We start from the raw sequence: 15,202 nt of genomic DNA, 5'->3' as shown, positions 1-15,202 counted from the left end.
TTGCTTAATAAATTAATAATAATAATTAATATTAATGGAGTATTCTAGTTTAATAAAATAGTACTACGTTTAAATATTTTAAAATATAAGAATTTTAAAATCCGAGAAAAAAATACCTAAGAAAAATCAGAAAATAAGAGTCCTTAAATTTCCCATGTACTTTTTATTAGATAAACTATTAAACAAATTAGTTTCAAAATAAAAAATTAAATTACTTTTACAAGGTAGAATCCTGTAAAAACAAAAGTCAGTAAGTGCAAATCAAGCATTACGAACACTGGTGACATCATACTCACATGCATAATCCGATTGATCCTAGAAGAATTCGTCCGAGGAGCCTCAGGTTTACTTGTACAGCTCCTTGAATCTTCTACAGGCCTCGATAACATTCTCCCTGTGCCCGAAAGCACTGACCCGGACGAACCCTTCACCCCCAGGTCCAAAACCACTTCCAGGAGTGGTGACGACATGAGTCTTCTCCAGGATCTCACTGAACACATCCCATGAGCTACGGCCAGGAAAGTGGACCCAAACATATGGTGCATTTTTGCCCCCATAAACCTTAAACCCGAGGGAATTGAATGTGTCGACGATGATAGCTGTGTTTTCCTTGTAGAAACCAACAACCTCATGCATTGCCTGCACATGACAGATTAATGCTCATTACTCCAAGCATCACTTCAGCCTTACTGACACTGTTGTTGCCTTTTTCACTCATCTTTAAGCTTTCTTGAGTTTGATGTTATGTAGCTTACGGTATTTTAACTTTTAAATAGGCAAACCGAAAAGGAATTACCGTAATGCCTTCAGGTGAAACACATGCCAGACCACCAGCTTGAGCAATGTTAGATGCACCATTGAAACAAGTACACACTATGCGGTTGAAGTCCTTGGCCACTGGAAAACCATCAGAATAATGGAGCTCTTTCGGAATTGCTGTCCAACCAAGACGAACTCCAGTGAACCCAGCATACTTGGAGAAGGAAGAAACTTCAAGTGCAACCTGCAACCATTATAAAGAAGTAAATGTGATTCATGCTTCTCAAAAATTAGTAATGCTAAAATCTTTCAATTATATTTGGCACGTCAATCAACAGAAATAACCAACTTGAGAAGTAAAGTTAGTCAGGGGATAAGGGCAACTATCTTCACGAGTGGACAAGCAAATGCAGTGCACAAGAAGGCATTCGTTCTTTATGTAATATTCGACTAGCTGACTAAGAATGCTTTTACATATTTACAACGAGAATACCATGATTAGAGTTTACTGTAAAAAAGAATTCCTGAACCTGAGGAACATCACACAAATACAAGAGACAATAACACAAATAATGGACTAGAAAATTCAGATATAGCACGAACCTCTTTGGCTCCAGGAATCTCAAAAATTGATCTCGGACTATCATCTGAGACATACATAGCATAAGCAGAATCATAGACTATGATAGAACCATTTTCTTTAGCAAACTGTACAAGCTTGGTTAGTTGCTCTCTTGATGCAGCAGAACCAGTCGGGTTATTCGGAGAACAAAAGAAGATGATATCTGTCCGACGAACAGTGGATAAATCAGGAAAAAACCCATTTTCTGTTGTGCACTTCATATATTCAATATTGGCATACTTTTCCACATCCTTCTGAAACAGACCAGTCTGACCCAGTATAACGCTCGAATCCACATAAGCCTACATACAGATAAGCAATTTTTTATAAAATTTCAAAGAAGGACAAGATAACAAGTTAAAAGTTATTTGTGGAACAGCCAACAGATTCTCATGCTACTAACAGTTTTAACAGTTCACTACCAGTAACACAATTAACAAAAGGAGGCAAGATGTTATTCAGTATGTGTGTGTGCTACCTCATCATGATGAGTTTTTAATTTATAAGGTGTAAGGTGATTCTGATGTTAACCATGTTAAACCAAATAACAGGACAGAAGATGGCAACATCAAAATATTATAGACCCTGACACTTCAAGTTTAAACATTCATGCAGGAAGACTAATTATATTTTAATAATAAATTAATAGCTAAACTCTTATTCACCAAATAAAGCATAATATATTTACCGGGTAAGATGGGTCTTGAACAGCCATCGTCACATTAGAACCAAAAAGGACCTGCCAGAAAAGGAAAAAAAACTTTAGCAACCAACAAAGTTATATCCAGTAACAAATACCCCTATCTATACCCGCAAGACGGTAAGAGAAGCGAAAAAAGCTAACCTGGAGGCGAGATATGTCACTTTTCGCTCCATCAGATACAAATATATCATGCTCTTCGATGCCAAGGCCTTCATAATAGGTTGAGGCAATGGCAGCTCTCAATTTCTGTTAAGAATAAAGTTATAAAAGTGAGTTCCTTTGTTTCTCCATCTGTTGAATAATGGAAGCCAGAAACATCAATGGACACTCAGGTTAAAAAAAACATTGGTGGAGGAAAAGAGGGCGAAAGAAAACACAGCACAAAACAGGAAAGATGTGAAGATTACTACCTGTTCACCTTGTTCAGCACCATAGCCACTGTAACCAGCGACCGTTGACAGCACTTCTGATCTCTGATATGAGAACAAAGTTCATCATAATCCGGGAAACAGCATCAGCAATCAACAAGATAAAAGAGCACGAAAACATAAATGCTATCTATGTAGAAACAACAATGTCCCAGTCTAACAAATTTGGATTTAACTTGTTACACAAGTACAGCCGGTTGGAGTGGGACCAGGACCACAATTTCCACTGCTGCAAACACACATAAGGAGAATATACACGATTACATAAATCTCGGGTTAAATTTACTGCCCAGAGTAACAGTTCATGTGCACACGGTGGCACACCTATATAAGAGTGAGGTTTCATGCCCAGAAGCAGGATACGGTGATGCAGATGCTCAATGGACACATCAAACTTACCCTCATAGAACAGAAAAACTATGAATTATTGATGAGGCTCAGAAAATAATACCTTTGACATTGCAGAGGTAATGACTTCTGGAATTGGTTCAGTTGTGTCACCGATTCCAAGGCTGATAACTTTAGCGTCTGGATTTTTAGCAATGTGTGCATTTCTTCGCCTTGCTATCTAATAATTACAAAATTGCATTCTTTTAATCCAGTTATTACATATTGATATTAGATACAATATACTTATAGAGAAACAAATGTCTGACTCTGATGGTTCTTAATCCAGAACAAAAGGAAACCACCACATTACTGCATAAATAAAAACATAGTACATATACATTTATAAAAAAAGGTACTAGTAGCCTGTAATACTGAAAGCAATAACAGAATGCAGCAACTTCTGAGCATATATAGGTGTAATAGAGCCACACACATCAAATATTTGTTTCACAGAATGTTTGACAATCTGTGTCTGAAATTGGAGCAGCCACAATACTTTCGGGACTGGAAATAAATAATGACCCGAAAATTAAAGATAGACCGGGATAACATATTTTTTCCAGTTTAACAGGGAACATTTTATGCACTTCCGTAGAAGCTTCCGAAGATTTCAAGGATTCTCAAATAAACTACTAGGAAAACCAAATTAGGATTTAGGAAAGCAATACTTGCTAATGTGCAAATTGAAATGAAGCGCAGGCAAATTGAGATTCCGATAAAAATAACACAAGTATTACCAAACAGATGTACAATTAGAAAAAAAACAATAGTTCTGAACAGACCTCGGGAAAGAGATAGCCAGCTTGAAGTTTCGCTAGGTTTTCATTCCGTGCCACATTTGTCTTGTAAGCTTCATTAAAAGTAGCATCGACAGTCAGCATATCAAATTAAGTCTGAACAACCTAAATAGTACTCGTGTAACTATACAACAAAAATTACTCCATAGCGGATACATGAGAACGTGAGGAAAAAGCACATTAAGAACGAGGTGAATCAGTTACCAGTTTTCTCAGCTGACGGCGACGCGACACATTTAACGACCGCGCTCATTCTCCCCGCCATGGATACATGAGAAGGCTTGATGGCCTTGAGATTGTTGTGACCGAGAAAAGTGGAGGTCGATGCAGAGAGAGAGGTGGAAACATTTTGAAGAATCGCAGACATTTTGGCAAAGTCAGCTCAGAGAAATAGTGTGTGTGGAGAACTGGAGATGAGAGAGTAGACTGTGTTAATATAAACTCTATTGAAATGAGATTTTTGATTTGCAATTTTTTAGTTCAAACCCTAGACATTCTTTGAGACTAGTGAGTGTGAGTGTGAGTGTGAGTGTGAATTATTAAAAATTTAAAATTAAATTTAAATAAGAAGAAATGAAAATGAAATGGAACGGTGATTCTTAACAAAAAAAAAAATTATCAAGCAAAGGAATGGATGTAGGAATTTCATTTCATTCCAATTCCATTCCACCATATCAAGTAGGGGTAATTACATTTTACATACCAAATGTTTTATTAATGTTTCAAAATAGTATAAAAAGTTATTTTAAGTTAATACATTCTGTTAAAAAGTTTAAACACCGTTAGTTTTGTTAACCAAAAGAACGAGAAATATATAATAACCAAAGTAAGCAAAAAAGTTTGGCCAAAAAAATCATTCCGAAACTTTCCATCAAAAAGTCAAATAAACTCAGTTCTCACGACGATAATCATTAGACATTATTTTTAAATAAAAATACTAATCGAAAGTTGAAAATCATAAAAGGCATAGTAATATTCAGAGTCCAGCAAAAACTGTAGACAAATTAGTTAGATTTTTATGGGTCAATCATTTCACATGTAAACCACAGAAATGTGCTCCAGATTCATTTTTGGAGTAGTGGAATTGTGGGAACGAATTTGTTCACTAATTGATACGGAGTAATACTCTTCAGACTTATAAATTGCATTAACTCATTAATTCTTGTACTCCTATTATTCTGTTAATAAATTAAATAGGATAGTTAACAAAACTAGCCATGTTTAAACTTTTTTAACAACTTAAAACATTAATGAAACTTTTTGTATGATTTATATAACATTATGACTTTTTGTACTATTTTGAAACACTAAGGGCTTGATTGATTGCCTAGAAAAGCTTGGATACAGAAAGTTATCTATGCTTTTATAGCTGTTTGATTGGGATGGTTGTCTACCCACAAGACCCGGGATACATTTTTTGACCCGCTCAATTTTGGATTTTTATCTTCCTTAGCTAGATAAGCCAAACCCACCTCCACCCCTGCGATTGTGTGTAACCCAAAAATCTAGATTCAATTTTTTAACCTTTCCAGACCAAATTGCCCCCAATTCCTCCTCTTCTTCTTCGTGTGTTCTCACCCAAAATTCAATCGAGAGCTGCACAACTTGTGTTTGTCATGTTTCGGTCAGAAGACGAGTCGATGTAGAAGGTTGCACACACATCACTCTCTTTTGTCATCTCTGTAATTTTTGTCCTCATTTGCAGTGCAGCCCATCGGATCCAGTCTTGGTTGAAGGAGGGAGACATTGCGATTGCCAGCGAAAGCCCTCTCTCAATTGATGGATGTTTTCAGATTAAAAAGACATTGCTGAAATGAGAGGGAAAATTTTTTGAGAAATTTTAATTCCCGCTATATGCTATTTTGAGGATACTTTTGGGAAAATGTATTGGTAAACCAAGTTAGCTACCATGCCAATCAAACACCCGTTTGTCAAACGTTGGATTCCAATTAAGGTAATCAAACACTAGATTGAGATTACTAACTCTATCCAAATAATCTAGAAAAACTTATTACAATCATGTCTTATATTTTCCTTTCCATGCAATCAATCAAGCCCTAATGAAACATTTTGCATGTAAAATATAATTATCCCTATCAAGTAGGAGCTAACGAGTTTGCTTCTAAACTATGTAGTTAGTTTTAGAGGTGAAATTACCTCACAGCCGACTGGTCTATCGTTGAAAATGCCGCCAAATGGCCTGTTCATAGAGACCAACGACTCACAGGCGTATGCTTAAGTTCATTATTATATATCACCCTTTCACTTAGACAGTTAGTACTAGTATTAAGAGATTTACTGATTTAGCCATTAATCAACTAGTAGGAGTACATTAATTAACTAAAATAAAATAAAATAAAATAAAATAAAATAAAATAAAATAAAATAAAATAAAATAAAATACTAGTACTACTAGTAGTAAATGGATTAAGTAAATAAAATAAAAGAAAAAATGGAGTATAAAGGTAAGAGCGCTTTTTTCACTCGGAGCACAAAGCGAATCCGCAGATCTAGATCCCACATCCACTTCTCGTGCTCTTTCTTTAGATTTTCTATTCCCGGTAGCTTCTTCGCTTAATTTTGTTCTCCTTAATTTTCTATTTAAATTGATGATTTCTCGTGTATTTTTTATTTAAATTGTACTTCTATATTTGTTCCAGAGATTCTGCATTTTATCTCTGCTGGATGATAGATTCGTTTTTTTATGTTTTTCGGTTGTTGATTGCGTGAAATTGAGCTGTAGAGCACTGCGTTTAGCTGACAGATTATTAGTTTCCCGCCTCAATGCAGATTTACCCGCCATTTTGATCGACTTGAACTAGCCGACCCTCTGTTGTAGTTTAAATTTACTTGGCTTGTGAGTCTTGTGGAAGATTGATGTGCTTATAATGCGGTTGTGTCCTTGGTCGTATCGGTTGATATTCGATTTCTGTTTGTAGATCAGCGGATGAAGAGATATGGTTTACTTGTATTGAGCTTTTGTGATCGATATAACTTATAGTATACAACTGCAGTTTTCAACTCTGAGCTTCTTCTGTGTGCTAGCATCAGCTAAGTTTTCAAGATTACCTCTAGGAATATGTGTTTCCTAATTGAACTAAGATTTGAATAAAGCTGATCGTCTATTGCTGTTTTACTATTGCTTGTCCGTGTGCATGCTGATTCGGTCGATAATTTTTGAATCTTTGTGTCTGGAACATCTATCATACTTATTTGGTTCATTTTTTTATCATGACAAAGAGTTCGATTTATTTTATAGTGCTTTTAATCCAATATCTAGCAGGTTATTACATCTGCAAATGACGTCAAGGAGACCCAATACTTCCCGTCGCTTTACAGATAGTGGTGTTCCCTTTATGGGCGCATTGCATCACAAGTCTCGTCCATCCCCTCTACTATCTATAGGACTCGTTGTGGTGGTAAAAACTGTGACTTTTTTTACTTTTGCATTACCTCATGTGCACCTAAACATGTATGCACCCTCATGCATACTGCTTAACAAGTAAACACATTTTCTTACTGTTCCACTTCTTGTAAGATCTGTCTGGCATTGATAGAGGTGGCTGTAACTGTAACTTTAGATTTCACCCCAAGAAAATTTGTGACTTGCTTTTCTGCATTTTTTCAGGGAGCATTGCTCATTGTTGGGTATATGTATCATGGTTCAGGTTAGTTATTGGTCTGTTTGGACTTTAAAAGCACATCTTATTGATAAATGATCAAATATGCTATGACAGGGCAAGATTTTTAACACGTAATGACTGCTACTGTTGCTTTTGATAATCCTCGAAGAATTTGGTACTAAGTTATTTTTTGGTGTTAATTGACTTTTAAACTGCTTCCTGACAGGTGGCAGGAGTAGGGATATTGCCGCTTTGAATCGACTCGAGGGTAACTGCCAAGCGCACCCCTTCTTTTAGTTTTAGGAAGTTTCTTTCTTCCTTCCTTCCTTCCATTCTTTTTTCCTTTCTTTGCTATAAGGGAAACTCTTTTGTGTTTATTTTTTCAATTTTTTTGTCAAAGCTTAAGGATTAATGTCATATCTTAGTTACCAATGAAGACATCCTCTTAAAAAACACTCTCTTCTTCTCTCTCTTACAAAAAGTAGTCATTCATTGTTGGTACATCAATGGTACTTCCATTCAATTAATATCATCATTCCTTTTCCACTAGAATCAGGATTAAGCAATGCATAAGAAAATTCCAAACTTGTATTGCAATAATTTTAGCTGCCATTAATTTTTTTCTCTAGTGCCAAGTTTTGGTAATTATGTTGAAAAGTATACTTTGTTATTACAAATATTGAAATCCGAAAAATATACTTTTTCTGGTAAAATACATGAAAAACATAGGGCAGTTTATTCTGAAGGGCTCTGGATTAACTCATGTGAGTTCTGCTAGCTATTCTGCATTTAGTCTACTAGGTAATGTTATTGATGTGATCTGAATTCTATAGAGTTTCCATTACTTTTTAACTGCTCAAATAATTCTTGGAACACTACTTAATCTTTTTCAGAGTTATTTCATGAATAGACGAATCACCTCTGATATGATGATTGCTCTTGGGTTTATTTGTTCCTGCAGGTGGGGTTTCCTGTACTCTAGAACTTCAAAGATTGATACCTATCCTTAAGAAATCATATGGTGACAGCATGCGGAAGGTACTGCATGTTGGCCCAGAAACATGCTCAATAGTCTCTCAAATATTAAAAGAAGATGATACTGAAGCTTGGGGTGTAGAGCCATATGAATTATATGATGTTGATGCCAACTGCAGGAGCCTTGTGAGCAAGGCCGTTGTACGTGTGGCTGATATCAAGTTTCCCCTTCCATACAAGCCCAAGTCATTTTCTCTTGTTGTTGTGTCAGATGCATTGGATTACTTGTCACCAAAATATCTTAATAAAACTGTTCCGGATTTAGCGCGAGTGGCATCTGATGGCTTAGTTTTATTATCTGGTAATTTCTCAGAAATCTTGGTTTTGATTTCCTTTGATGAGTCTTGTCTGTGTGATCATATTTTCATCTCTTTGATCTTAATTGACCAAGTCTTTAGCATTTTGTAAGTTGGACATGGTTGAGCAGGTTTACCAGTTTTCTGATTGGCATAGTTTTGCATCTAGTAGCACTGTAGCAGGAACTGTGTCTTGTACCAAAGTGTCATGCCTATCCGGTTTGTAGCATCAGGTGTGTGCTTACTGTGATCAAGTGATGCAGTGCTCCTTCCAGTCTGATTCCTGCTTCCCAGTGATAAAACATTCATAATACGCAGATAGAGAAAACATGAATGATACAGTACCATTTTCATTTCCTTAGTTTTGTGCACAATAAAAGATCTTAAGTATTCTGTTGGTACCTATCTAAGCTTATAATTAACAATTTCTGTCACTCTTTATCCAAGGATGCTTGTCACAGCTCTTTTAACCGAATGATTGAGGGTAGTGACTAGCGAGTCCTAACCATACTTGTAATTTCCTGCTGTTACATGGTAATCCCCATGTGTACCATGCAGATTTTTTTTATTTTGTCTGCAAAAGTTTAGGCTCTTTTAGTAGAATAAGATAATGGCATGACTGCCTGCTGTGCCCATGTTACTTCAAAAACCGAGTTTACCAATTTTATGTTACTGTAGGTTATCCAGGTCATCAAAGAGCTAAATTGGCTGAGCTGTCCAAGTTCGGACGCCCTGTAAGTATATCCTATCTTTTTACATGCAATTCTTAACCTGGAAACTTTACATTCGACTTTTACACTCGCTCTCTCACTCACCAACCTTCCCACGCACATAAACCATGCCATCGGATGCTTATAGAATGACTTATAGAATGATAATGGCTGATCACACCTCAATTTAGTGGGGTCAGAGGCTTGTGCCTGAGTGCCTCTCCTAATTCTTAATACACAAGCACTTAATCTACTGTTAGTTCAGCCCCCAAAATTTGAACAACACCTGATAAACATATCCCTTCAGTGTATTCCAAAAAATGTCCCAAATTTCCTTTTTTTTAATCAATAGTCCCCAACTTTCAACGTTTTCCATAAATATCCCGCTATACAAAATTCGGTGATGGAAAGCTGGTTCATCTTTGCTGGTTTTCTCTTTTGTGTTTGTTTGCTTTAAAAAACAAAATAAGCGAGTCCTTGAATCTGCTAGTGGGCGTGTTTGTTATTCAGGCCAAATTCCGGAGCTCATCATGGTGGATTAGGTTTTTCATCCAAACCAGCTTAGAAGAGAATGAAGCTGCGAACAAGAAATTCGAACAGGCGACAAAGAAGCAATCTTACAGGCCTGCCTGCCAAGTTTTTCACCTTAAACCCTTGCAGTAATGGAACCATCTAGCATGCATGCTTCTTAGTTCTTACACTGTTAAGTTATTGTATGTTGTTAATCTGTTATAGTATACGTACACGAGACATTGATCTATTCTTGAATTCAAAATTTTGTTTATCTTAATTCAGTGTCATACAAAATTGTACTTCTCTGTTGTGTAAGTGAACTTGGAACTCAAATGTAGCTTCTCCTCTCCACTTGAGAAATAAATCAATTAATGTTCTCTAATGTTTCGGTAGCTGCTTATTTTAATTTAGTTACACACATCATTTTTCCTCTAAATATTTGAACAAAGTTCAACAAACTAAAATCGGATCAAAGCTAGCCATCAGCACTCAGCAGCACGCCTGATTTGGCTTGTCCTGTCACTCGGAACCCATTGTGAGACGCGTTGTGGCTAGGGGTGTGCATTCGGGTTTCGGTTCGGTTTTTCGCCCAAACCGAACAGAACCCGAAAAACCGAATTTAGGCTAAAATTGAAACCGAACCGAAACGAAAAACCGAAAAACCTAACTTAAAAAACTGAACCAAACCGAAAAAACCAAAAAAATAGTTTATATTAATATATATAATTCATTTTATTTTATATATACTAATAGAATATAAATATATATAATATAAAATTAATAGAATATGTATAATACGTATTATATAAAAATATATTAAAAGAATATATATTATATATATGATATAATGTACTAAATTAATAGAATAAATATATATAATATTATATTTAAAATATAATTCGGTTTTTTGGTTTTTTTTCGCCCGAACCGAACCGAACCGAATTGAATTTCAAAATTTCGGTTTGGTTCGGTTCGAATATTCGGTTTTCGTTTTTTTTGCTCACCCCTAATTGTGGCTTGCCATTTTGGTGAAGTGGCTCGTGGGCATGGGCGCGATGCGTTGTGGCTTGCCATTCTTGTGACCGGCCATTCTCTTAACTATATAAATAAGTATTTATTTTCAATTTATGCACAAAACACGTAGTTAAATACTCTGTTTTCTTCCTTGCAATGTGGGTGTGAAATCTAATATCCACATTTTTAACGGCGAAGTTATATAAAAAAGTTATATAAACATATTTTTCTGATAATAATATGCTAAATAAGTTATATAAAAAGTTAAAGTACAAATTACATATTTTAGATTTTATAACTGTGCACTAAATGAATATAAAATTTATTTTAATTTTATGAAATTTGGTAATTTTCTATTATTAGAATTAGAAATAATGTAAAATCTATGTATTCAGAATCAAGTTTAAGAGTTGTGAGCAAAAATTAAAACCGGAGGAACTCCTAAATTTATACTACCATTTAATTTTTTGTTAATTTTTAATTAATTAAGTATATCACTTAATTAGTCAAAATGATAAAAACCTGTAATATAGTTTACGAAGATTACTAAAAAAAATACCACGAAGATTAGTAAAATAAAATATTACGAAGATTACTAATTGGAACAAAATAAATTCTTAATCGAATATAAATAAATTTTGCGTGTCGGTGATTTATCTAAGATCCAATAGCGTGAGTAGCGGTCGCGCTAGATGGCATTGGCCATGGCCACTAGAGCACCGCTTCACGGCTCCAAGAAACCACCCGCTCCTTCCAATTCTTCACTCGCACCCCGCGCCCTTATCACTCTCCTCTGCGCCGTCTCTCTCTACTTCTGCTTCTCTCTCTTCCGGAAGGATGCTCCGCCGCCGTCGTTTTTCTACCCCGTGGTGCCTGCCACGACAAACGGTGCCTGCAACTACTCGGACGGACGCTGGATCTATGATCCATCAATCAGATCTCCGCCGCGCTATGACCACACGTGCAAGGAGATATTCAAAGGATGGAATTGCATCGCAGGTAACAAGTCGAACGCACTCGACATTATCAAGTGGCGGTGGAAACCCCACGGCTGCGATCTGCCGCCATTTGATCCGTCACGATTCCTTGAGCAATTTCGAGACACCAGCATTGGTGAGTGCACCACTGCATTATGTTAACTGGAAGTGTTATATATTTTCAGCTTAATTTTTCTTGAGGAATCCCGTATTATAATCATCGTCTTGGTATGCATTCGGATACTCTAAATTAGAGATTTTTTATGAAACAATTAGCAGAGTAGAGAAAAAGGTTTTAATTTGATACTTAGTTATTTTACAAACTCTAGTAAAGGAGGTTATTCTATTGGAGCAATACCTAGTATTTAACTCTGTCGCCACTATAAACTTTCAACTCCTTAGTGTTACGAATTTTGTGTTGTGTAATAGTAGAGTTGCTTGTAGACCTAATGTATCTTTAACAGTGCAGGATTTGTTGGGGACTCCTTGAATAGGAACATGTTTGTTTCTCTTTTTTGTGCTTTGAGAAAAGTTTCTGCTGAGGTGAAAAAGTGGCGTCCTGCAGGAGCTGATCGCGGTTTTACTTTCCTTAAGTACAACCTAACTATTGCATATCATCGAACGAATCTTCTGGCTCGATATGGTAGGTAAGCTAAGTACAACAACTTGAGTCAAGACCACCCCCTCCCCCCCGGTGATGTAGGTACATTGTGTTGCTTTCCATTTCTCACCTTCCCAGTGAGAACAAATAATTACACTGTGTTGATGTTGTGCTTCAGAAGACATGCTATGTTTGGAGCTAATTATGTTGATAAAGATTATATGGGTGCATTGAATCTTCATATTGTGTTTGGAGGTCACTCATTTATCAGTCAAGTTGTATTAGATAGGGTTGCTTTGGGAACTAAAAAATTGAATTTTAGTGAAGATTATTGAGTTTTCACTGTGAGATGAATTTTACTATTAAGACATTATGCAAACCTGCTGATTGCTTGAATTCTCTTTCCTTTTACCTTCTCCTTTTAAGTGCAAACTGATAAAATTTTGTGCATATAGATAGGTCCATTTCAGAGTTGTCACTTGCCCTGCTGAATATTTATTGCAAATATGCTTGAGTGGTTTCTTGTTAAATTTAGGTACTTGTGTTTCCTGTGATGATTTAACTATAAAAAATTAGTCCTGCTCGTGCGTCCCCCTACATTCTGTTTATGAGTTCGAGCTAAGATATAATTTTTGTTATATGCGTACAATAAAATCATGACACAGAGATAACAATTTCACTATACTGTACGTTTTACCTTTTGACATTGTAGTTCTTTGTTTGTGTTCTTTCCAGGTGGACAGGTGGTACCAGTGGTATATTAGAGTCACTTGGCTATAAGGATGGGTATAGAATTGATGTTGATATACCAGACGGAACTTGGGTTGCTGCTCCACGTTTCCACGACATACTCATTTTCAATACAGGACACTGGTAATTCAGTGTTTAATGTGTTTTGTTTGAGTAGACGGATCATTGTTAGTGCTGTAGAAAGCTTTGTGTTCTTATAACTAGGACCTATTACTGATATTGCATGAAAATCTCTCTATTAAGTTGAAGCCCTTTCCTGCCTTGTGAAGTACTAGGTGATTAGAAACTGCTAGTTATTAATCGTACATTATATCTTTTGCTGAGTTACTGATAAATATATCTAGGGCAAGGGATGGGCCCAAACCAAGCAGTTATAAAGTATCTTTTGAAAGTTATAGCGTCATTTTTTTCTACACGTTTGTAGTTTTCCTTTTAAAAACTAAAGCATCATACTTTTGTTTTCTTTTCATTGCATATGATATCATAATTTATAGGTTTTAATTTGTTTTTTTTTTGCTTAATATTTTAGGTGGTGGGCTCCTTCAAAGTTTGATCCATTGAAAACACCAATGCTCTTCTTTGAGAACGGTGTACCTGTGACTCCTCCACTTCCCCCAGATGCTGGGCTTGATATGGTGTTACGACACATGGTATAACTCCATGCTTCTCTTTGTCAGATGCTGACTTTGAATCTAATACCTGACTAAACTATATTAAATCAGTTCTTTGAAGAAATGGATTCATTTTCGTTGAAACTCAAGCTGTTCCATTTTACCCAATTCATTTGCTGCTCCAAGTGTTCTTTGTTATGAAAAAAAAATTAATGTTTTTAATATGTTACTTTTTGATAGTTCAGTATTGTTTTCCTCTTTAGGCTGTTGCTTCATTTATTCTTATTACAAGATTCATGCCAGAAATGTATTTATGTAGGTATCTTTTGTGGAAAAGAATGCACGGAAAAATGCTATTCTATTCTTTCGAACACAATCGCCAAGGCATTTTGAAGGAGGCGATTGGGACCAAGGTGGCTCATGTCCTCGCTTACAGCCTCTAGCACCAAAAGAGGTAAGCTTTTCCTTCTGGTGTTTTGTGTCAGGTGCTGTTTGCACAATTCATATTGAGTTTATATGTATGCTTGTAATATAGAGCTACGGGATGTACCCGAATCTTAGGTCTTTGAGTTACATACCACACTGTATTGGCATATCCAAACAAGAACTTCACATTTTATTGTCTCCAGGTTGAACAACTTTTCTCTATTGAGAGCAACGGAACAAATGTGGAAACACGACTTGTGAATGGTCATCTATACAAAGCGCTTGATGGTTCGAAATTCCAAATATTAGACATAACCCGGATGAGTGAGTTCCGAGCTGATGCCCATCCATCTGCGGCTGGTGGGAAAAGACATGACGATTGCATGCACTGGTGCTTACCAGGACTTACCGATACATGGAATGACTTGTTCATAGCACATTTAACCAGCATTAAAGGTTGGCACTGATTAATTCGAAATGTCATTCGATATAATTCTATTTATTTAACATTGTAGGAGTAGTTTTTTATGAGATTTGGTTCGACCGTTGCTGTATCTTTTAGTATATGTATGTTATTTGTTGAAAAGTTAGATATACTACTATATGTTAATTAAATCAAGATTTTGAGCATCTTTCCTTTAAATTATGGAATCATTAGTCAATGTTTTGAAAATCTGGCCGGACCGATGTTGCGACCGCAAATCAGTGTCTTCTCTGGTCCGGTTCTACCTATAAAACTGCTAGGCAATCGCGCCGTTTAAACTGGTGGAATTGGCCTTGGTCGGAAAACCGTGAATCATTTTTTTCATATTTTTTAGTATAATCTTAAATTTGTACTTGTAATAAGCACACTTACCTCGTAACAGGTTATTTTGTGAAATAATATGATATACTTATTTATAAAATTTTACACTAGCTAATGATTTGTTTTAAATATATATATTTTT

At 35.9% G+C, this 15,202-nt stretch overlaps 3 protein-coding genes across 6 annotated transcripts; 2 read left to right on the top strand and 1 right to left on the bottom strand.

The window, feature by feature from the left end:
* Positions 1-134: 134 nt before the first annotated feature.
* On the bottom strand, positions 135-4,199 carry LOC121805320 (probable LL-diaminopimelate aminotransferase, chloroplastic). The gene is made up of 9 exons (XM_042205128.1): positions 3,904-4,199; positions 3,685-3,752; positions 2,964-3,080; positions 2,495-2,557; positions 2,226-2,330; positions 2,070-2,120; positions 1,363-1,683; positions 797-1,003; positions 135-639 (listed from the first exon to the last, which is right to left on the bottom strand). Exons 1-9 carry the CDS (start codon positions 4,064-4,066, stop codon positions 346-348), a joined length of 1,389 nt encoding a protein of 462 aa, XP_042061062.1. The 5' UTR covers positions 4,067-4,199; the 3' UTR covers positions 135-345.
* Positions 4,200-6,155: 1,956 nt separating this feature from the next.
* On the top strand, positions 6,156-10,153 carry LOC121805655 (probable pectin methylesterase CGR3). 4 transcript variants are annotated; one of them, XM_042205599.1, is made up of 7 exons: positions 6,156-6,260; positions 6,983-7,118; positions 7,328-7,367; positions 7,549-7,590; positions 8,284-8,658; positions 9,332-9,387; positions 9,874-10,153. In XM_042205599.1, the coding sequence occupies exons 2-7, from the start codon at positions 6,999-7,001 to the stop codon at positions 10,024-10,026; spliced, it is 786 nt and encodes a 261-aa protein (XP_042061533.1). In that variant the 5' UTR covers positions 6,156-6,260; positions 6,983-6,998; the 3' UTR covers positions 10,027-10,153. The 4 variants fall into 4 exon arrangements, with proteins under 4 accessions (XP_042061533.1, XP_042061534.1, XP_042061532.1 ...); XM_042205600.1 differs by having other exon boundaries at positions 6,179-6,260; positions 6,980-7,118; XM_042205598.1 differs by lacking the exon at positions 6,156-6,260 and adding an exon at positions 6,267-6,556 and having other exon boundaries at positions 6,639-7,118.
* A 1,400-nt stretch (positions 10,154-11,553) lies between these two features.
* Positions 11,554-14,870, top strand: LOC121802045 (protein trichome birefringence-like 13). Its single transcript, XM_042201589.1, has 6 exons — positions 11,554-12,003; positions 12,337-12,514; positions 13,204-13,341; positions 13,748-13,868; positions 14,149-14,283; positions 14,459-14,870. The coding sequence occupies exons 1-6, from the start codon at positions 11,583-11,585 to the stop codon at positions 14,720-14,722; spliced, it is 1,257 nt and encodes a 418-aa protein (XP_042057523.1). The 5' UTR covers positions 11,554-11,582; the 3' UTR covers positions 14,723-14,870.
* Positions 14,871-15,202: the final 332 nt, after the last annotated feature.

Source organism: Salvia splendens, chromosome 5, assembly GCF_004379255.2.
Source record: "Salvia splendens isolate huo1 chromosome 5, SspV2, whole genome shotgun sequence".
Lineage (NCBI taxonomy): Eukaryota > Viridiplantae > Streptophyta > Magnoliopsida > Lamiales > Lamiaceae > Salvia > Salvia splendens.
The sequence above is the reverse complement of the archived record's forward strand: the minus strand, read 5'-3'. Positions and strand labels throughout refer to the sequence as shown.

Excerpts from the sequence above, each read along its gene's own strand:
- LOC121805320 (XM_042205128.1), bottom strand. The coding sequence starts at position 4,066 with ATGTCTGCGATTCTTCAAAATGTTTCCACCTCTCTCTCTGCATCGACC. Across the intron at positions 3,081-3,684 it reads CTGGCTATCTCTTTCCCGAG|ATAGCAAGGCGAAGAAATGC; the intron begins GTCTGTTCAGAA and ends TGTAATTATTAG. Across the intron at positions 1,004-1,362 it reads AGATTCCTGGAGCCAAAGAG|GTTGCACTTGAAGTTTCTTC; the intron begins GTTCGTGCTATA and ends TAATGGTTGCAG.
- LOC121805655 (XM_042205598.1), top strand. The coding sequence starts at position 6,855 with ATGCTGATTCGGTCGATAATTTTTGAATCTTTGTGTCTGGAACATCTA. Across the intron at positions 7,119-7,327 it reads CTATAGGACTCGTTGTGGTG|GGAGCATTGCTCATTGTTGG; the intron begins GTAAAAACTGTG and ends GCATTTTTTCAG. Across the intron at positions 7,368-7,548 it reads GTATATGTATCATGGTTCAG|GTGGCAGGAGTAGGGATATT; the intron begins GTTAGTTATTGG and ends GCTTCCTGACAG.
- LOC121802045 (XM_042201589.1), top strand. The coding sequence starts at position 11,583 with ATGGCATTGGCCATGGCCACTAGAGCACCGCTTCACGGCTCCAAGAAA. Across the intron at positions 12,004-12,336 it reads ATTTCGAGACACCAGCATTG|GATTTGTTGGGGACTCCTTG; the intron begins GTGAGTGCACCA and ends TTAACAGTGCAG. Across the intron at positions 14,284-14,458 it reads AGCCTCTAGCACCAAAAGAG|GTTGAACAACTTTTCTCTAT; the intron begins GTAAGCTTTTCC and ends TATTGTCTCCAG.